General features: G+C 38.9%; 1 protein-coding gene across 10 annotated transcripts in view; it reads right to left on the bottom strand.

Annotated features, from left to right (window-relative positions):
* The window catches only part of ATG7 (autophagy related 7), a 105112-nt gene extending 84590 nt beyond the window's left edge, over nt 1–20522 (bottom strand). For 5 of the 10 annotated variants that reach the window (XR_011100122.1, XM_068694044.1, XM_068694050.1 and 2 more), the window contains exons 1-13: nt 20368–20522; nt 16893–17082; nt 16604–16658; nt 14974–15091; nt 13621–13698; nt 12924–13040; nt 11578–11727; nt 10551–10639; nt 9354–9475; nt 8239–8329; nt 6104–6248; nt 5372–5530; nt 2163–2357 (exon numbers count right to left, since the gene is read on the bottom strand). Coding sequence is in view for 9 of the 10 variants with exons in the window: in XM_068694044.1 (XP_068550145.1) it covers nt 2163–2357; nt 5372–5530; nt 6104–6248; nt 8239–8329; nt 9354–9475; nt 10551–10639; nt 11578–11727; nt 12924–13040; nt 13621–13698; nt 14974–15091; nt 16604–16658; nt 16893–17070 (1497 nt within the window). In the remaining variant the exon portion in view is untranslated. The other 5 variants (XM_068694045.1, XM_068694047.1, XM_068694048.1 and 2 more) reach the window with 5 other exon arrangements.
* Nucleotides 20523–23119: the final 2597 nt, after the last annotated feature.

The following is a 23119-nucleotide window of genomic DNA, read 5'->3' as shown; positions in this document are numbered from 1 at the left end:
CTCCCTGGGCAGCCTGTTCCAATGCCTCACAACCCTCTCAGTAAAGAAGTTCTTCCTAACATCCAACCTAAACCTCCCTGGTGCAACTTCAGCCCGTTCCCCCTCGTCCTGTCACCAGGCACGTGAGAGAACAGGCCAACCCCCACCTCACTACAGCCTCCTTTAATGCACTTATAAAGAGCAATAAGGTTGCCCCTGAGCCTCCTCTTCTCCAGGCTGAACAAGCCCAGCTCCCTCAGCCGCTCCTCGTAGGAATTGTTCTCCAGGCCCCTCACCAGCTTCGTCGCCCTTCTTGGGACTTGCTCAAGCACCCCCACATCCTTCTTGTAGCGAGGGGCCCAAAACTGAACACAGTACTCGAGGTGCGGCCTCACCAGAGCTGAGTACAGGGGGACGATCACCTCCCTAGCCCTGCTGGCCACACTGCTTCTGATACAAGCCAGGATGCTGTTGGCCTTCTTGGCCACCTGAGCACACTGCTGGCTCATATTCAGCCGACTGTCCACCATCACTCCCAGGTCCTTCTCTGCCTGGCAGCTCTCCAACCACTCATCTCCCAGCCTGTAGCTCTGCTTGGGGTTGTTGTGCCCCAGGTGCAACACACAAACAGAAGAAACCACACACAACTACTAAGGATTAGGAAACTAGAGTTGCCATAGCTGAAAAACCACTGAAGAAATTTTATATAGATATATATCTATATCTATCTCCAATAACATTGACGCAGCCCTGTCACATGTACTGTTTTCTTTTACTGTCTTATGTTAAGTTCGCAACTTAAATTGCTATGGACATCATTACATTTGTGCCACAAAACACACAGGAAGTGCACTGCAGTTAAGCTGACATCTTCAAAGCTTAACATGGGTATTTTCCAATTGTGCTATTTTATCTGAGCAAACACGAAACTGCACAATTCCTAAATTAAGAAATATCAGGATTAGTAGAGACTATTTTACAAAGGTCTATGTCACAGTGGGAAAGGAAATAAGTATTCAGGATAAATTAGTTGGATTCTACAAAACACTATTTTCCCACTGTAGTAATTGAGAGAACTATGCAGTTTCCTGTGAAATTTAGAATATTCTTTCACAGGAAAAGTTTGGATGCCATGTTGTCTTCAAGAATATTCAAATAAAATTAAAGGCTCCACCATCCGTATCTGATTCAGATATCTGATTTGTAGAACATGGCAAAAGTGGCTCAAACTATTCTCCCCAAATGCTTTTGTGACTCTCCTGGAAACATTTCTGTTAAGCTTATACATAACTTCTCAATCTGCTTCATGTACACCTATCACAAAGATGTTTTGACATTTTGACTACGTTAACGCTTATGCATATAGTGTTACCAATCTCCTATAATATTAACTATACAGAATATAAAGTTTAGGATACTCATTTTTAATATAAGAATTCAAGATCTTAATTTCATGTACTGTAGCCCTCTCATGTCATTTCTATGTCTAACATGACAATATTACTGATACATTGTTGTTTGCTTTATCTATTTCTGCATTACCTGATTAAGAGTCATGTACAGAGTTTAGATGCATCAGCTCAGCACAACAGCATATATCAGATAAGTTAATTAGGAAAAAAAAAACTTAACTTTTGACCAAAAGTGCAGATGTGCGTTTTCAGTTCAGAACACACTCTGTTTTTCACATTTTAGATAAATTTTGAAAATACAGTTTCAAACAATTTGCTACAGTTCACATCCCCTTTCAGTCATTTATTATTTTAATAGATTTAGTCCTCCTTACAATGTTTCTCTTATACAAAGTCACTTCTCTTAGTCACTTTACTATGCACTATCTCCCCTTAGAGATGCTCAAAAGATGATGATTAGAGAAGACCTTGAGCAACATGCTGTAAGCTGGCCCTAAATCAAACAGGGATTTGGATCAGATCATCACCAGAGGACCCTTTCAACCTATATGCTTCTGTGATTGAAGTACCTATTTCCTCCCTTCAACATTCTCTTTCTGTCTTATACAGAACCTTTGAGGATACAGAAAGCAAGACAACATCTTTGCACAGTCACAACAGACTGATAAAACGTTTCAATGCCCCATATGGGTCTTTTAGGTATATACAGCCGATTGCTAACCTCCTTGTCACTATATTTCAGCTCTTGTTTATCAATGTGTGATACACTACCTTCCTCTTGCTGGCTGCAATAACAGCTGGGAGCCACCGACTCTCTCTAGTGTCCATAAGTAGGAAAACAACATCATGAGCATCAATAAGCTCTTCAAGTGTAGCCACATCCTTCCGTGCTTGTGCCATCGTTACTTCAGAAAAATTCACTGGGTGGCCAGGCATAGGAATGCTCATGTTATAGCCTTCTGAATTCTGCATGGAAATAAAAAATAAACATGTGACTTAATAGAAAAAAAAAATAACACATTATAGTAATCCTAAGTGCAATACAAATTGTAGAATATAAATTTAATCACTGTTTGGCAGAATGGCAACTTTATTCTTTGTATCTCTTAGTGTATCAGTACTACAAACTAAAGCACAGTGCAAACGTTTGAGTGAATGGTAGTCTCAGCTGCTATATTTATCCAAAAACAGAGCTGCTCAACACAAGTTTGGATAGTTTGGATCATGAGAGCAAACCAATGATGTTCAGGTGGCTCTGTGCCTGAACTAACAAGCCCAGCCTCTCAGGAGGCTAATTAGGTCTAACAAATCACTGCCAGAAGATAGCTAAACTGCTTCTAGTCCCAGGGAGAACAAACATCACAAGAAAAGCAAGAAGATAGATCTTTCTGACAATTACCATCATATTGAAGTTATGCAAAACCTGGATTGTCTTTGCAGCCACTTTACGCACAATGTTAACAGGATGGACACTATTAAGTTTATATTTAATATTCAATATCAATTCAGTTACACTAAGATGGATACAACATATCCATTCTCATGTTTTAAATTCATTCAGAGAAGATCAATAGTCTTGATTGATTTTCATGTAATTTCACCAGCCATACATGAACTTGATACGTAAGAAAACCACTTCTGAGACTTGCGACTCCAGGCCTTGACTGCCTGGAGGCTCGCATTGCACAGATACTCAAAGAGCTCATTCATATTGCAGAAACATTCATCTCTTCCAACTCCATATTTGGATAAAACATATTGAGCAGAAAATAGCTAAAGAGCCAAATAAGCATATACAATGTAAACAACTCGCTTGCTCATTTGGAAACACACTAACACAATCTGTCAGCCATCTGGTATCAGAGAACAATTGATCCTCCATTTGTGTTGCAGAAGCATAGGCCTTACCCAAGGCTATCACTGTACCTTAAGCAACTAACAATTGTAAAGCCAAAATTTAAAAGCTTGATGAACCAAACAAAATCACATGGAAAAAAATAATCACATGGACAGAGAAGAAAGGTTGGTGGAAAGCAATTTTCTACACTCCAAGTGCACGCACAAATCATAAATCCAGGTGAGCTAAACAACCAGAAGAAACAAATATACATTCTACATATCATACTCATCCCTAAACAAAAAAAAATTGTCAGCTAACCCACCAACAAATATATCAACTTGGAGAAATTCATTTGGGTAATATTTTCATCAATGATAGCAAAAGGATGCTTTCTTTTTTTTCAGATCTCATACAGGAGTAAAATGTGGAGTCCAAGGTGCACTACAATGCTCTTAACAGAGTAACTCCACTTTGTCCCCGCTACGACAGCCCAGAATCTGCACCATCAGTACAGACACTGGTCAATCACTGGTGGAGTATTTTACTTTCCATTGCCATTACCTGCTCTGAAAAGCTGTGCCAGGAGCATAGAACTTAATCCTTGCTGTACATGAATAATGTATTGATGAACAACTTACCAAGGCCCTGTAAGGCATTTGAGTGCTGGTTTAGTAGGTAATTGCTGTTCAAAAATTAAAATGAACAAGTCAAGTTGAAGACTAGCTGTGCAGAAATTTGTTAACAAGGTTTACAAAATACTAAAATCTTACTAGAATTCACAGAAATGCTCTGTCCAGTGGCTAAAGAGATAACCGCAAACCTAGCAGCTTCAATACCTTAAACATTATTTGAATAACTGTCCCTTGGGAAAAAAAAAAAAAAGACAGCAGTCACCAGTAGCAGTGGTTGAGGTACACTTCTGCAGTCAAGCACTGGAAAAATAGCTATAAAATTGTTTGAGTCACACTGGAAGGCGATCAAATATGACCTGTCCATGGTATGAGGAAACAAAGAACACATAGTATTTATCAAGTAACTGCTTTGTACCAGTACTGAAATTCTTAAATAATGACAATAATAGGAATAATACAAATAAAAACAGAACAACATAGAACAATCAAATCAAAATGAGCATAAAAGTGTTTGGAAAGGAGCTTGTAAAGCTTGTTAACAATGCTGATCATCAACAACATAACTGATCTATATTTCACTGTTCATTGATCAAATATTTTGACTACTAACAGAAGCATTTTAAATACAGAATTGTACAGTGTCAGTACATAACTCCTTTAGTTGTTAAACTCAGTGGTTAAGATATTGCTTGTCAGTTGAGCTCTGGTAAATATAGCTACCTACTCTAAGACAGTCCCAATTCCAAAGTAAAAAATATGAACATCTCAATGGAGACTTCTATCACGTGCCTGGCGAGTATAAAGAAACTTTGTTAATGACAGAGCAATCTGAGAGTGTGTCTATTCTGAAATTATAGGCAATATCAATTCCTACCCCAAAAGAAGGGTACAGATATAGAAGAAACCTGTATATATATTTAAATCTAATTTTAGTGCTGAAAAAAGTAGGAGTGTTTAAACCCGTGCACTGAATAATGTTCATATAATGCATGCTCCTGCTGTCAAAAAGGATAAAGACTGGCATTGGTGGGTCTTTTATCATACACTTCCAAAATAACAAAAAAATAATTCTTATATTTTGTTCCCTTTCGACTGCTTCATTTTGATAGTAAGTTATTACTTCCAGGTTCCTCAAAGGAGGAAGTACTTTGGCCAAAAGTATTGCTAACTTCCCCAGGCTGTTAAAAACTACTACCCTAAGTTTCACAGGACATAATAGACATGGAAAAGAATTACTTAACCATCCATGAGCCACAAGATGATTCAGATGATCCTTAGTTATATTTCATCATTAGAAATATTTACTGTCTCAATACATCTTATTTCAAGGACTTGCCATCCATTAAAACGCTTATAAATTTATCAATAAGTGATGTATTTTGCATTCCTCCTCCATCCTCATGTGCTGACAATAATTCTTAAATAATACTAGAACTTGGTAGAGTTATTTAAAGTCATCAGTACTCTCTTAAGGGTTTTATTATGAGATTTTTAAATACTAGTCTTACCACCCCCGGGAAGATTTTCTGTAGCCTGTCTGCTGCTGCAAGTGCCTTCGGCTTCCCACCGCTAAGACAGTCCTCAAATTCGTACAGTGGCTGTCGCACAGGATTGGAGTAGGAGATCTTCGCGTTGTCAACAAATGTAATCTTCCTCACTCCCCAACCCTAAACAAGAAAGTAATTTGTATATAATGGGCTTAGCCATATACTTTTGTCTCTCCAATGGCAAAAAAATAAGAAGAGCTTTATTCAGTTTTCCTACAAGATCAAGCTACAGAAGCTTTTGAAGCCATTCACAGCAACAACCTTTTACTTACTCTGAACTTAGAGAAGAGGTAAATTGGTTTGTCTATATTTAGCAGTGATCAGTCAAAAGCTACAGAATTCAGGGGGATGTGGTAAACATCCTTGAAAGCAAATAACAGCACAGCTACTTATTTCACATGCTTCACTGTGAATTTGATTTTGTTTACTATTTCTTTCCAGAATTTTTCAATCTTATGTAAATTCAATACAAGTTATTATTCTGTTAAGGTTCTCTTACTAGCTACTATTTGCAGAATTTCAAGTCACTTCCATACACCACAGATCTTACCTCTTCCCTGCAACTTATAATATAAATGTGTACATTAATACAGAGGAATGAATTTTTTCCCTGTGTGCCATGGCCACTGCTCAAAAGAAATCATACAGAAATCTAGAGGAAGAGCAGATTTTTATGATTAATTCAAGACTTACCATCAAGGTCCTTGCAACACTACAACCTAGAGTACCAGCTCCTAGCAGCAGACACTTGGCAGACACAATTTTTTCCAAATCAAGCGTAGGGACCAACCGCCAGCACATCAATTTCAAATTAAGATCCACCGATGATTCTGCTAACCTATGACAGAAAAAAAAAATAGTAACAATGCTTCTGAATGTATTCTTGTGCTTTTTTTTTTTCCAACAGAGCAATTAATTATTTCACCTGAGGAAGTTTTGTTGTCACTGTTTTTAAAAAGGAGAGAAAACAATGTGACAGACCATTATGCTTTCCCTCCTTAAGGCACATGCCAGTAGCTCTAACACCCTTCCCTTCCTCTGTATTTGATCTCCACTGCCTTTTGGCTTTCCTTTGTTTTTACTATTGATAGCAATGAACCCATGTTTTTTCTGGTCTCCAAAGTTATTATATCTTTTTGCCTTATTCTCCTTTCCAACTCACTAGGTCTGAGATCTATTGTTCTACTACCTTTCTGCTATATGATGGTATTCAAGTGCAAGAACCTACTACTTATGGACACGGATTCTGAAGACATGAATGGGCCAAAAGAAGAGGAGGGCCTTAGTTCCCTGATAAGAAATAGAAGTGATTAGGTTGACATATTTAAATTGGGCTTTTCCTTTCACCAACAAATCTACATTAAAAAAACCTGCTAAATATATACAAATGGATACCTATACCTATTTCTCCAAAGCTGCAACTGCACTGCTTAAAATAGCATAGGAAATCACTACTGAAAGAAGTTTCTAAGGGCTCCTGAAAAAAAATAAATAAAATTTTAGTAGCAAAATTGATGCAAGCATGAAAATAAAGTGTCTCAGTCAAGATTCCTTTCCAGTTAAGCTGAATGGTAAGACAGACCATTTGTCCATACATTTGTTTCCTTTTTATTTATTTTAAATAACACCAATTATTATACTTGCTCTCTCAAGAAAGTACGTTCTTTGTGGACATTCTGAAGGAAAATGAGGTAAGGAATCCAGGTTCAACTTAATGTCATTTTTTACATATTCATCAAAATAGGAAGTCTTAAAGCACTCATCAAATAAGTTTATTACAAGCCATCCATAGAGCATGGTAAAATATCTGAAGAAAAAAAAAAATCTATCCAGAGCATGACTATCTCATTCACTTTCCTGATTCCTCCTCATAAAGGGGAGTATTGCTTCACGCAGAACAGTAACGCTTGTCCCTCTCATACAATCTCTTCAGCTTCTTTGGCCTCTCTTGTCTTCAAATCAGATAGGCATGTATGTTCTCAGATTCCTGACAGTTTCATTCCTTTATACAGTGAAAATTATGCTCATGATGTATCTAGCACATTATTTGTTGAACACTTGTTCAAAATCACAACTGACAAGGCTGTCAGATTACCAACATTCTGTGAGAATTAAAAGTCTGTTTGTAAAAGTAAAGAAGGTGAAATTGCATTTACTTAATTGATTAAAAGCCCTCATATGAGCCTTCCCTAATGTCTACCCTAAATTGACATAATTGCAAGACAAAAACTGCTTAGCTTGTTAGGTAAAGTAGGTTAACCTAAATCATTAGGTCAACATGCCCTGACAATCTCAAAGTCAGGCACCCACATGTAGTCAGTGAAAGCAGATGAGCCAAAAGGTTGTAGAACTACACTGTTTTCAATCCCCTACCATATATCATGTGCAAAATGACAAAAATTACTAAGGTCACGTTTCCTGTCACATCCTAACAATTTCAAGAGGCTGAACTGTTCTCCATATTTATTTTCATTATATTTAACAACCTGCAGGTTACAGAATTCAGTAAAAAACACAGGTCTATAACATTATGACCCATGTTCCACTAAGTTTTACATAATGCTTTTGAAATTTTAAGCTAGTGTCACAAACTGTAAACACTTCTGCTGGATGCCGTGCACTCTTCTCTAATAAGATCTGTACCTCCACCAGGACCATCCAGAGATTGAGTGATACATATGCATGGAATATTCTTTGGAAAACTATTTGGTAATATATGTCTTACTGTATATTCTGAACTAACAGACAGATAGTCCTCACATTTCAAGTTGGTATGGCTTAAGCCCAACAGGAGGAAACTACAGAAATCTAGAAGATGATAAACAAACCTTTTTGGATCCATACACTCACTAAGATTGACCATCCTTGGGCCCATGCCTCCCTTTTGGTTTTTCTCCCATCCAACAGCTTTTGGGCAATCTGTTTATCAAAGATGGAAGGAAAGAAGGAAAGAGAATTAAAGCCTTAGTATCACAGGATAGAAAAAAGTTTTGTTAGATTTAAAATTCTTAGAAAAAAATAAACCTGTAAACAAATAATCCACATCTTAGTGTGTGTGGCTATACAAATGTTGCTGGCTCATATCTAATGAAACTATGGCTTCTTGGAGAAACACTTCCCTATAAGGTGCCTGGTGTGCTGTTTTTTGCCCGTTTAGCTTGCTTCAAACCTAAGATGGAGACAGCATCATTCCTCATCAAGCCTCATGATCCTGAGCATTAAACAGACTGCCACGTTCAACATTCAGTAAATTCAGAATTAATTACAATAAGTTTTGCCAAGTTCAATCATATTCCTCACCATATTCCTGAGACTTCATTTGTAAGTTCAGTAGAGAATTACATATCCTAATTATACAGTAATTAAATTACAACTATCATATATAAAGCATTTAGAACTTCTTAGATTAGATGAGGTAGAAAAAAAAAAATCATGCTGTCCTGTACGTAGAAATTAACTCTGAGTTTATGCTCTAACGTTACAAGCTTGTTGCATGTGAGACTGAAGAAACAATTCCATTCTGTAGCAGGCTTTTACTTCTTCATGAATATACAGAAAATTTATACCACAGAAATTCACCACCATATGCATTTACCAAGGACCGTGTACAAATTTAAAGAAAAGACTGCTTTTTAATCGCTATATATAGCATGAAATACCGTAAGTTACCATCTAATTTCTGTATTTCTTATGATACCAGCAGGACTTTTTCCTCAAATGTTCTCTTTAAATCTTGTTACTAATTCAAAAAAGAGCTTTTTTTTTTTTTTTAAATGAGAAACCATTTCATTACAGATATTGAATCTAACCAAGGTTCAAGTGATTTTAAATTCACTCAAAATAAGTCAGTTTAGGCAATGATTCTGCAGTAATATTTTTTCCTTCTTCACAGTGATAAAGGATAGAGAAAAAAGGGAAAGGTTTGGTTTTTTAAACTAGTTACCTTGACCAAAAGCTCTCTGTGGAAGTTTTATTTCAAAGATGATGCTGTGTGTTATGTCTCTCACCCCTTGCATGGTTCTGTCTCTGAAACAGAGCACTTCGATTGTCTGAAGGACACTCCCCCTGACAATTAAAAAAACTCACATTCAACTTTAGTAGGAAAGGAATTTTCTTTTAACATTACTTCACAAAGCTTCAGTCTCTTGCAGATTCTACTTTTTTTTTTATTGTTGTTGTTCGTACTGTAACACTATTGTTCTTATTAACTATAAAAAAAAACACATTTGCTTAGTATGTGAAAATGACTGCTTTGTTGTGAAACTGTTCCAATGAAATGACACTGGCAGCCTGTCCTCTGTTGTTTATATAATGCTGCTGGACAAACAGCACATTTAGAAGAATGAAAATCAGAAAAGTATCAGACCATGTATCAGGTGAAATGATGTACACCTGTACTTCCCCATGGCACAACCAAAACTGGATAGTTCTTCATGTAATATCATTTTTCCTTCTTATGATTCAGCTCCAAATGAAAGACTTAGAGCTTTCATGCCTAAAAACCTCTGAATCCTAGAATGTGTAGATTAGAATGCATAAAGCACTCCAGGTACTTGCACATCCTTCAGCCCAGAAAATGCTGTGCCTAATTGACGATCTCTTCTTCCTAATGTGCTTTCTGTAATAAAATGTAAAGGCCAGAACTATGAAAATACAACTTAATTATGTTCTTGTTACATTAAAACAATTTTAGTTAAATAATTTTATGCTATGGTATTTGAAAAGAGTATCTCCAACTATTACCCAACAAAAAAAAATCAAGATGGTAATTCTAGGTTTTCTTGTAATGTATCTGATATTCAAACTTTAGGGCTACTATCAGTTGGCATTAATTATATCACAGAATACTTTTTAAAATATTTAAAACACCTAGAGCCCAAAAGGAGGGTATTGACATGGTCTGAAGTGTGCACACGTGAGGATAAGGAATAATAGGAACTTGTAACAGATAGAAGTAAAAAAAAAAAAGGAGTTAATACATGAAAACAGAACCACTAAAGGTGAGTCATCTCAGCGTCAGGATATTTCAAAGAATGAAGTTAAGCCTCAGACCCATGATGCAAAAAATGTCATGGAGAAAAAAATGCCTAATTTGACTCTAATCAAATAAATAATCTCTGGGAAATAATAAAACAGATACCATTTATGAGCTGCCAGGATCAGGAAGTTTCTCAGTGGCCATCCTGGATAGTGGGATAAATTACATGGGTCATAAACTCCAACTGTCACCTGCAAAAAAAAATTGCTCTAAATGAAAACTTATCTGTGCATACTAATACTTCATTCATGATAAAAGTTACCTGCCATTTTTCATGTAAGACGTTTGGACAGAAAATGACTACATGCATTTTACATACTTAGAAGTGTTTACTGCATGGTCACACTAGATTTAAGTCAAACGTTTGCCAGAGCTTTGAGAGTTTTCATTTTAGCTTCTTTACAGACACTCATATTTCACTACAGTATGTCTACCTTCCTTTCATTCATTAAACATGGCATTAGTAAGTTGTTCCAGTTTCATGAACTAGCAGGAAGTTAATTCAGCAACAGAAAAAAAGTTTTTCTTCCAGGGGAGCCATGAACACTGCCAGGCTCCAGTCAGTATCATCAATGTATCAATGATTCAATAAATCTTATCTGATAGTTCTAAAATTTTGGCATATCCCTCCAAAAAAAGGCATTAACAAAGAAATACATTCCAGATATTTACAGATTTATTTTGTATAACCCTATATAATTAAGTATTCTCTTATTACTGTTACCACATACAACAAAACCTTAAAATATATGAATACTACATTTCATTAGACAAACAATAAAAAGTGTTCCACATTATAATAGCATTGTAGTTAGTGATTGGAAAACTTTAATCATTATGATAATACTTTCAAAAATTTATGTTGTTCCTGTTTTGATAACGAGACAGTAAAAAGACCATGAAGAACCCAGATTTCAAACCATTAATCTAATGTAACTTGGCTTATAGGTAAGAACTTAGAGACACTTAGCTCTTGACACAGAAATCAAGCCAAGCTGGTGGTCTTCAGCTATTCACCGTATCCATTCATTGGCCAACCACGCTGCCCAGTTCAGCATTATAGACAATCTCCAAATTATTTGTAAATTAAACATGTGCAGGTTATTAGAAGATGCACAATACTCATTACCTTCCCTTCTTGGTCTTGAAAGAAACTATCCCACTTTTTGAGCAAAGATATCACCACAGAATTGTCATGATACTTGATTAAAAAATAAGGCAAGGCTGTAACCCCTTCTGTCTGGCAAAGGTCATCATATGCTTTCTGAAGTGCTTGAATCTAAAAGCAAAAAGATAACTGAAACCAACAGTTGTAATGCTCTTATACAGAAACACTGAAATTGTTTTAGCATTTGGAAATAAAGCGCGTTCAGAAATTTTAAAGTTTATTATTACCACAGTAACTGAAATCAAAAATTCAGTTGCTAAAATTGTAATTGTCAATGCAAATTTAAAACGAGCACCATCACCACTGCTGCAAACTGCTCTACCAACAAAAGTTTAAAAAAAGAAAATTTCATTTCGGTAGTCACAACAACTTGATAAATAAATCTATTCCCCTCTATTACTAGCATGGAAACAGTGTCTTATTTGTTTCCAAACTACAAAAATACTCAGTACAGGATTAAGTACTGGTAAACACTGATCACCATACTACACCATAGACGCTTAATCATTCAATCCATTTTGTCATCTATTTCCAGTGTTCAGTCAAAATTCTTCCATCTTTGGACAATTACAGAGATATTTTCAGTGTTTATTTCTGTAAGAGTAGTAAGGGTCGTGTGAGAATAAGAGAAGTGTTCTCCACTGAAAAAAAAACAAAACTTTCTCATGGATTAGGACATCAAAAGCCATTCAAGGTTTCACATTAACTTCTGTCAGAGAACAAAGCACATCTGGGAAAATTGTTTTTTTGTTCTTTTACACTGAAATATGAATCAAACTATGAAAAATTAACTTTTCTACTAAAATACTCACTACCCGTTTTTTCTTATGCATAAGAAAAATGCATAAAATATTACTCACTATCATATCATATTATTATGCATAAAATATTACTCACTACCCATTCTTATTATTTTCTTACCAAGAATTTTGTAATTGCTAATCACTAAGCACACACTGAGTATGTCCCTTTTAAAACATATCTTTAAGTAGTAGTAAATTTCAAGAACATGGCTATATATTCAATAAGATGAATAGGAAAAATTAAGAAACTCCAAGAATTGTCTGCCACATCTGCATTTAACTTAATAAAGCTGAAACAATGTTAAAGTGACAGATATTATACAATAAAAAGAGGTAAACAACAACAAAAGAAACAAGTAGAAATAAGGAGAGATTTTAAAAGAAATTAGGTTTTCAAATTAACTCAGTACATGTTAAAAAATAAAAACAAAAAACTGCATTTTACAGCCCATAAAACCCCTTCATGCTTTATGCGGAGTTCATAACATTTGGTATTAAGTATACCTGATTTAAAGAGAACCTGTCACCAAGACACACTGGTTTCTGAATTATATGTATTCCATCAGGAAAGCAGAGAGCAGGGTAGCAAAACCAGTAATAGAAGTGGTACTTTTTTAAATCCTAGAAAAAGAAAAATAAGATTAGATAACAGATATAAAAATTGAAATAAATTACTGTTTGAAATACTGATCATTACTGACAGTTGATGATACTAACCATAGTTCTTACTTGAAAATGCACTGTCATGATTTTAAAAAAATAATGAAAAAAATACTAGAAGACTTCCTTTCTCCATATACATTTTTATTTAGGATTTAAACAGACAATGCGTGTACAATACTTTCATTCTTGTTAGAGCACTATGCATTAGAAGTTTAAATTTGTTGAACATGAAAGTTGTTTTACTAAAATCTGTAAGGCAGTCATTCTCATACATTTGAAGAAAACAAGCTGAGATGGCATCAGCATTTTTTAAAGAATACATTCTAAATTTTTTTTTATATCTGTACATGTGAATGACTTATTAGAGTTTTTGTTTGTTTGTTTGTTTTTTAAAGTGTTCTGGGATATACTAAATGTCTGAGAATGACCCTAATAACACTAACATAGCAATAATAATCCACTATTTCTCCTACAAAGAAACTACTACTTTTCCATTTCAATGCCGTAAGTATGTATGTAAGACATTATCATTACTCACTGCAAACGTCAACAGCAGGAACCTGTTCAAGAGCATAGGATTTTCGAGCGCAGCTCCAGATTTTATCGATTGCCATATCTGTCATTGATAGTGGAGCCAAGAAAGAAGAGAAAGGACAGAAAATGCAAAGACAATATGAGAACAACTGAACAAAGACAATACGAGAACAACTGAAACGTTCCCATCATCCAGCTGCAGAAGAAATACTGAAATTAATACTCCCAGTAATCCCCTGGGATTTTTTCCCCACTAATCTCATCCACACTATTATCCACACTAGAAGGACTCTAAAGGTACCATAGGCATGTACTATCTAACACAAACTACAAATGCTAGGGACCAAGTGGAGAACTAAATCGAACAAAATAAACCTCACCAGGAAAAGCCTGTCATGTATGTGAGCTATTAGCACTGCCATAATACAGAACATACTGTGATGCTAATATAGCCCTTTATTATTCTCACTGTTTCATTCACGGGATCTGCAGATACTAGATTTGTGAATAACCTAGTATGAGATTTAACTAAAAAACAGAGACAAAGAGGAATGCAATGCACGGCATGTTGGTGAGACATGAAGCTATAACATATGCGAGGAAGAGCTGTTTGATCTTTGCCTTTGAAATAATTAAAAAATCTGCAAGAGTGAATTAAGCTTTCTGACCTTCCTAGTTTCTCTGAGGATAATTAAAGTTACCACATTGTATCTGCCACTGACAGGGAAGTACTCCACCACAGGAATACAAGCCTGGAGTGAAGATATACAGGAAAACTTTGCTACTCGAAGCCAGCAGGCATCCAATAAATCTATTTAACGAAATCAAAGACTAGTCAAAGTACAGTGTCTCCAAAATTAAAAGGCTGTCTTTGTCTGATTTTCTCTTGTCCCTAAGCCATGACATTTAATATAGTTGGTTACAGTGCAAGCAGATAAGCCCTTCCTTTGACAGACAACTTTTTCTCGCTTTATCTCAATCTTCTGGCTGTTTCCCATCACTTTATCACACAGATGGACTGAAGCAACCTACAGTTTAAACCAGACACTTGCTGGTTTCTGGTGTCAAAACAAATTATAAAAGGTACTCTGGCACCTCTGGTAGCACCACTAAATTTAAATTGTGGCTTAGAACACCAAATGAAGTTCTCCAAGTGTAATTTGCTATTCTCTTGCAATGAACAGTAAAGGAAAAAAAAACAAGCATCAAACTACTGTCTCTGTACTAATTTAAATCCTAAGGCTACTATATGGGTGAGTATGGACAGTATATTCAATATTCAGGCCAGAAACTAAAACACTTCACTGTTGACTTTCAACGCTATTTCTCTACCAATTGATTTGATTTTTAACCTTACCTCATTTGCTTCTTTCTCCAGAAGTGATTTCTTATCACAAGACTTGAAAGTCTCAAAAGTGTTGGTATTATACAATGTTCCAAAAGCAGGACAGCAACGTGCTGGTATTGAAGCATTCCTGAATAAAAGAAAGAAAACTCTGGGAATTGTATACTAAGGTCTTTAACACAGCAGAAGCAGCAGTTGTTATCCTACATTGCGGGGTTGTCCAAAAACTGAAAAATGATGAGGCACAGTAATAAGAGCTAACAAAAGCTTTACTAAAAACATTTTTATGATCACAATGCTTTATTGAATATGGATTGATATGGATTTACGCTTCATTGGGTTAGAAACTGGCCGGATAGCCGGGCCCAAAGAGTTCTGGTGAATGGAGTCAAATCCAGCTGGAGTCTGGTCACTAGTGGAGTCCCCCAGGGCTCAGTACTGGGGCCGGTCCTCTTTAATATCTTTATCAATGACCTGGATGAGGGCATCGAGTGCACCCTCAGTAGGTTTGCAGATGACACCAAGTTAGGTGCGTGTCATCTGCAAACCTACTGAGCAGATCGTGTGTCGATCTGCTCGAGGGTAGGAAGGCTCTGCAGGAGGGTCTGGATAGGCTGCACCGATGGGCTGAGCCCAACTGCATGAAGTTCAACAAGGCCAAGTGCCGGGTCCTGCACCTGGGGCACAATAACCCCAAGCAGAGCTACAGGCTGGGAGATGAGTGGTTGGAGAGCTGCCAGGCAGAGAAGGACCTGGGAGTGATGGTGGACAGTCGGCTGAATATGAGCCAGCAGTGTGCTCAGGTGGCCAAGAAGGCCAACACCATCCTGGCTTGCATAAGAAGTAGTGTGGCCAGCAGGGCTAGGGAGGTGATCGTCCCCCTGTACTTGGCTCTGGTGAGGCCGCACCTCGAGTACTGTGTTCAGTTTTGGGCCCCTTGCTACAAGAAGGACATCGAGGTGCTTGAGCGGGTCCAGAGAAGGGCGACGAAGCTGGTGAGGGGCCGGGAGAACAAGTCCTATGAGGAGCGGCTGAGAGAGCTGGGCTTGTTCAGCCTGGAGAAAAAGAGGCTCAGAGAGTCATGAGAGACTTCCCCTCTCATCTCACTTTTGCTGCATACACTGGACAATTTTATTCTAGCTTCCACTTTGGGAGTAAAAGCAAAAAAAAAAAAAAAAAACCACAAAATTCCAGTCAGACAGTTAAATACTTTCAGAGATAACACAATGTAACAACCAGGGATTGTAAAAACTATTTTGAGATCTTAATTCTAACAACGAACATTCAAGTAAATAAAGATCCACGGAAAAAATTAATCAGATGACTGAAATATCCTTCTTTACACAGAAGAGCCTGTGAAAATGGGGGAAAAAAGGGCATTATATAAACACACATAAACAGTGAGTGAAATTGAGACTTGCCAGCATATTTGAAACCTGGCCCTTCAGATGAATACACTACTTCAAAACCAGGGCATTAGTGTTTGAGACTCATAGCAGCATCTCCACTGTTATAAGGTTCAAGAAAAACATGTTTATTTTAATGTATAATTGGCCCAAGTGACATTCTATGTCAAAGCATTCCTGTTATACAAGAAAGCATCTCCATATCTGAATTAAGGTAAGCCCCCATACACACTTACATATCAAAGGCACTGAATTCCAACGTCAGGCGAGCTGGCAAGCCCAAAGGATCACCTAGACAAAAAGCAGCAACATGCATCTTTTAAATAAAATACATGTATTTACAAAAAGAGTGAATAATCAAAGTTATCAATTACCCACAGACACACCAGAACTCACAACTCATCCAGCGCTGTTTTCTAGTTCTAGCAATGTTTCAGCAAAATACCTAAAACGTGTTACACAGCTACTTAGAGGAACGACAGGAGAAACCCAAGCTTCTAAGCACAATGTTCTGTTTCTGCATACCATTGTAGTAATATCCTTTGATAACTTTTGGAGTCTCATCCAGTCGGTACTCATTGAGTTTCTTCTGGGTTAGTTCATGCCAGAATCCTGCATCCAAGGCACTACTGAAGGGAGCAAACTGCAGCTTTGAAATGCCAGGATCTACAGGATGGTGTACCTCATTACTAGCAGTTGCCATGGTTGTAGTTCACTGTTAAACAAAGAAACAAGTTTTTATAAAAGCAGACTGGCAGTATAAGCATATACTCAACTGACCACATTACTCTTGACTACTTAAAGTTTCTCTTTAATACATCGTATTTCATTAAAGTATAGAAAGCCTTACTCCTCTGAACATCTAAGCTCTACTTTTCAAGCCATTCATGAGAGGTCTCTACAGTCAAAACAAAGTCTTTCCAGTTTCTTGTACGTAAAGTTACACAAGTTTATGTTCTGTTTGGCCAAGCTACCCAGCAGGACCTGACTTTCTGACACTCATTCCATGATTTCTCCTATTACATGGGATACTGCACGTGAATCACGTACTTCTGATTTATAACTTGTACAGTGCTGCTGCTGCAGATAAAAATAGTAAAACGCTACACCCCATATCCGCTATCTATATAACAGAAAGAACTCAGTCTAAAAACCTCTCAGTACCACTTAAGTTCTGATGGCATTTAAAATCTAAACCAACATTACATACATTTCATTTAACTGGGTCTTCACCTCTCAGCCTGTGATGAGTTAAATAGCTTACAGATTAGCAGTAAAACTAGCAGAGGAAAACAAACCAAGAGAAGTCTTACAGCCAGTGAAGGGCAAAGCTGGAAACAGAACCTAAAACTTCCTTAATAGTTTCACTTGCCATTTGAATGTCATTGTGATATACAAATCTAGATTTTCTTACACATTTTTCCTTCTATAGACTTTGTGTAAGTAGAACTTTTTTTTTTTTAATTAAAAAATCAGCAGAAATCGCTATTCCATATCAGTATTCCTATAAGCCAAGTCTTCAATTCACAACAGTTGTCTGAATTAAAGACTCCACACCAGAATGAGGAATATATTAGCTAAACTGGGCAATTGCGTGCCTCTACTTCAACCACACATAATGGTCCCCTTGCTCACATTAGCACCAGCATCCACTTTGCCATGAGGTGTTTCAGCCGTCCCCCCCCCAACTCATCAAATAAAAATGTTGACATTCTCTGCTTGAGAAGCTCCTAGTTCCTGTCAGTATTCCTCCTGATGCCTACGCAGATTAAGATGCAAGTTTCAGAGACAGTCCTTGACACGCGGAGGAACAGCGCAAAGTATTCAAATGCACACCTGAGGAAGGGAAGGTCTGCCCGTTATGAGTTGCATTGCTTTAGACTAACTAGGTAATTTAAGCAAAAATGTTGCAGAACAAGGACTTGCTAGATATTAAAAATAAGATCCAATACATCCTTTTACCAAGCTAGTAACTGCTGCTTTCTAAGTGCAGAAAGGAAATCAACTGCTACCTTTTTTGGTTTTATTCACGATGCCTATCAAATCAATGATTTGAACTCTGGAATAATAATTTGGAAATTAATCCTTCAATTACCACATTGACTAAAATTTTAGTTTGCACAACATAATCTCATGTGATTGCTTTTCTTACTGGCCCTTCACAAAAGCCCTGCTACGTTTACACATACATCAATGGTAGGATTCTAGATACAAAAAAATCGGGATAGGGCTCCTGTGCTGTAGCATAGCTTGGATTAAACTGAACAGTTCCAAGATTACTGTTCCGTGAGGTCTCTTGTGCAACAGGATGAGCTTTCACAATTCTCTCTCCTTCTTTTTGGAACAGGGGTAAGGGAATGAAAGGTGCATTTAATTTCTTAGTGACTGTCACATTGCCAACCTCTTCCCTGAAAGAGATTCTCAGATGTGCTAAAATTGTTCCAAGAAAGTCAAAGTTATGTACTTCCTTTTACAGTATTTTCTTTAAAAAAGTCTTTGAGGTAATCCATGCTGTTCATTCTCTGCTAAAATTGTACAGATTTTAAAAGCCTTCTCCTACCGTAAAGGCTTTTCTTCCTTGCTGGTAAATTATGTATTTTTCTGGCATAGGTTTGATGACTTCCACTTTTTTCCATCGAGATAACAATATATTTCAGTTCTGTCATTATGTCTACTTCAACCAGGATATTACAAACATGCCATTTCCTTTCACTTCATTTTTTTCCTATTTTCTTAACAGCTGGAATTTGTGGTATCATGAACTGTTGAAGGCTTACTTATAAAAAAACCCTCTCATGCCACTTTTATTAGCATGAAGAAAATGAGTTTCTTGAAAATTTCCATGTACAAGGACTGTAAGAAGTAGAATTGACTGTATGGAATTTTCTGACCATTTTCATAAACCTTTTTTTTCCTGTACGTAAGATGTAAGAGTCACATCAATTCATGTATTGGTAACCAGTTCATTTAACTTCTACAAATGCTTTACAGATTTTTTTTTTTTTTGACTAAATGCCAAAGAAAGCTCAGGCAATAAAACAGGCAATTGCGTGTCGCGTAGACATTAGCAATACCTGAGTCATGTTACATTGCACATCGTGCCAAGATTTCTATAATAACACTTTTAATCAGAGGTTCAATAGTTGCCTAGTCAACATTAATCCATTAAAGCCTCTCGTCCTCTCTTTGTTTTCTGAAGCAAGTTTGGAAAGCTATCACTTACTACTTTTTATAACTAATAACAAAGAAAGCAACATAAAGTCATTACTTTCCTTGCCTGACAACCTCTGTTATAAGTAGAAGTTTACTCGTTCTCAGTTTCCTTTACGTTAAACTTTTTACCAGCAGGAAAACAACCTGCTAGGCAATAAAAGCATTGCCTATACCCAGGACAATTAACCCTGATGTAAGTGCTGCTCTTGCTCAGCCTTTGGAACAGGCAAAGCTTTTACTTTAGCCTTTTCTATTATTAAGTCCACGACACACACAACAACTGAAGCGTGTTGCCAAACACTTCACACGACCAAGGAGCCAGACGACAGGCCCTGGCAGCAGCGGAGCACCACGCACCGAGAACAGCCACCTACAAGCACCTGCTGGGATGGAGCCTCAACTTCCTGCTTATTGCCATTATTCCTGTATCGAAATCATGGCTATCATGGAAGTGGAAGCACAAAACCAGGGGACCTCACTGGGCTGCACAGACGATCCCTGCTGATGCACTGACGCCTCAGGTTTGGGGCTCAACCCCCTTACAACACGCACGGAGTTACGGGGTTGTACCCAGCGGGTGTACGCAGCCCCCTGACACCCACACGCCCTCCCCGCAGCGCAGCCCCGGCGCTCACGAGGACCCCGCTGCCTCGGGAGGGGCCGGGAGCCCCCCGCTGCCCCCCGGGGCACGGCCCCGCCGCCGCCTCTCGTCCCCGCCGGGCCCGGGGGGCCGGGGCTGAGGGGCCGCGACCGCAGCCCCGGCTCCCGCCCCTCAGCGCCCGCTCACCGCTGCCCCGCGCCGCACTTCCGGCATTGCCGCCGGCCCGGCCGAGTGACGCCGTCCTGCCGCGGCCACGTGACCGGGGGGGGCTCCCCGTCAGCCAGGCGGGGCTTGCGCAGGGGCGGGCGGGCGGCGCTGAGGGAGGAGGGGATGTGTTGCTGCTCTGTGGGGAACGAGGGACCCGCGCGGTGGTGGGGGTGGTCGTGGAGAAGCGTTCGGGGGTCTTAGGGTGCTGCAGTCGCAGCTGATGTTCTGGAAGCGATCCGTGAAACGTGTGGTGCTGGAGCACCGGGGGATGGCGAAGGTTTGTGTCAGCAAACGCCCCCAGCCCGGGTGTGTGCGGAGCCCCTGCCATGGAGCCCCTGCCATGGAGCCCCTGCCTCCAGCACCGTGCTGGGGAAGCGACCTGAGGGGCGCAGGGGGACCGCAACCTGGGTTAAATCCCCGCAGCGGGGCACAGAAAGTGCTCAACGCGTTGTGAAACAGCCCACAGCTGCTCTCGGGAGCTCTCCACTCAGGCTGGTACCAGGGCAGGTGATGTTAATTAACGAATTAATAATCACCATCACCCACCTGCATGAGGAAACCCAGCTCAGGCCCAGAGATGACCCCAAACTGGTACACTGCAGGGCTGGGCTGCCAAGAGTGTCAGAGGGCTGCAGCGTATGGCATGAGAGGCTAGGAGAGCTGGGTTTGCCTCGTGCAGAGACAAGGCTAAAGGGTTGTGTGAGCTCAGGTCTCACATAACCCAAAGGGGCGTTCCAAAGAAGGTGGGGGCAAATCCTTCCCAGAGACACACACAGTAACGATGGAAGGAAATAGTCACATCCTGCAACAAAGACAATTCTAAATACGGACTGAACATGTTTTGGAGATGGTAACTTTCCAGGCCTATGTAGTTCAGATTGGATTCTAGTATATGGTTTAATAAAAATAATACATCTTTGGGTTTATGTAGTGCTTTTATGTAGTTTAGATCATTTAACGATCTAAATGATTTTTATACAGCATTCTCAGCAAATGAGATCACAAAGTACAGGCACACCAGCAAAATTATTTCCTCAATTTATTGAAAAAAAAATACTGTCAAAAGTCACCTAGTCCTACGCTGTACACCTCTCACTGCTGCAGAGGTTGCATACTTAGAAAAATCTGTTTTAGCAAAGAATACAAGAAACAGTAGTGGTAGCAATATGCTGACAAAGGTATTGACTTGCCATGTTGGTAGATGCCTGTGAGCACCATCAGTAATTTCTCTGGCGCAGGCTGCTGACTCTGCTATAAGCACTCTGCTGTGAGACAGAGCAGCATTTGTTACTCCTCAAGGGACTGAGTTGAGGGGTTATCCATGTCTAGTGAGGAGAAAATTAGGTTGCCATGTAGGAGACCTGAGCTCTTTTCCCAGGTCTGACTGTGCTGCTTTTGAAGACAGCATTAGGCCTGATCAAAACAAATAATATCTTCATCAATGATCTGGACGAGGGCATTGAGTGCACCCTCAGTAAGTTTGCAGATGACACCAAGTTAGGTGCGTGTGTCGATCTGCTCGAGGGTAGGAAGGCTCTGCAGGAGGATCTGGATAGGCTGCACCGATGGGCTGAGGCCAACTGCATGAAGTTCAACAAGGCCAAGTGCCGGGTCCTGCACCTGGGACGCAATAACCCCAAGCAGAACTACAGGCTGGGAGATGAGTGGTTGGAGAGCTGCCAGGCAGAGAAGGACCTGGGAGTGATGGTGGACAGTTGGCTGAATATGAGCCAGCAGTGTGCTCAGGTGGCCAAGAAGGCCAACGGCATCCTGGCTTGTATCAGAAACAGTGTGACCAGCAGGGCTAGGGAGGTGATCGTCCCCCTGTACTCGGCTCTGGTGAGGCCGCACCTCGAGTACTGTGTTCAGTTTTGGGCCCCTCGCTACAAGAAGGACATCGAGGTGCTTGAGCAGGTCTGAAGGAGCTGGGCTTGTTCAGTCTGGAGAAGAGGAGGCTCAGGGCGACCTTATTGCTCTCTACAGGTACCTTAAAGGAGGCTGTAGTGAGGTGGGGGTTGGCCTGTTCTCCCACGTGCCTGGTGACAGGATGAGGGGGAATGGGCTTAAGTTGCGCCAGGGGAGTTTTAGGTTAGATGTTAGGAAGAACTTCTTTACTGAAAGGGTTGTGAGGCATTGGAACGGGCTGCCCAGGGAGGTGGTGGAGTCACCATCCCTGGAAGTCTTCAAAAGACGTTTAGATGTAGAGCTTAGGGATATGGTTTAGTGGGGACTGTTAGCGTTAGGTCAGAGGTTGGACTCGATGATCTTGAGGTCTCTTCCAACCTAGAAATTCTGTGATTCTGTGATTCTGTGAAATACATTTGATTTTATTAGATTTATTTATACAGTAAATATTATTTTAATTATATGGTGTCAATGTATAGTAATGGGTGCTGTGTATTCCTTCTAAGGAATGTTTCAATTGAAACACAACACAGTTTAAACAAAATATCTCCGTAAACATAACACAATGGAAGGAATATAACAAATTTTGAAAATAAAAGTATTGTTAGAATTAGCAGATGTCCGTATGATTTTAATCATTACCACATATAAGCATACATCTCATCAGTGGGAGCTCTGATACTTTGTAACTGGTGGACATCTCAAATGGCAATTTTATAGTAGACTGGTACATATGGTCATGTGTCTGAGCATGTGTAAAGTGTACATCACACATTTGCTTTTTTATATTTCTGTTTTAGACTGCCAGATAACTGTAGAAACGGTT

Source organism: Anas acuta, chromosome 11 (genome assembly GCF_963932015.1).
Source record: "Anas acuta chromosome 11, bAnaAcu1.1, whole genome shotgun sequence".
Classification (NCBI taxonomy): Eukaryota; Metazoa; Chordata; class Aves; order Anseriformes; family Anatidae; genus Anas; species Anas acuta.
This window is presented reverse-complemented; position numbering and strand designations above follow the sequence as displayed.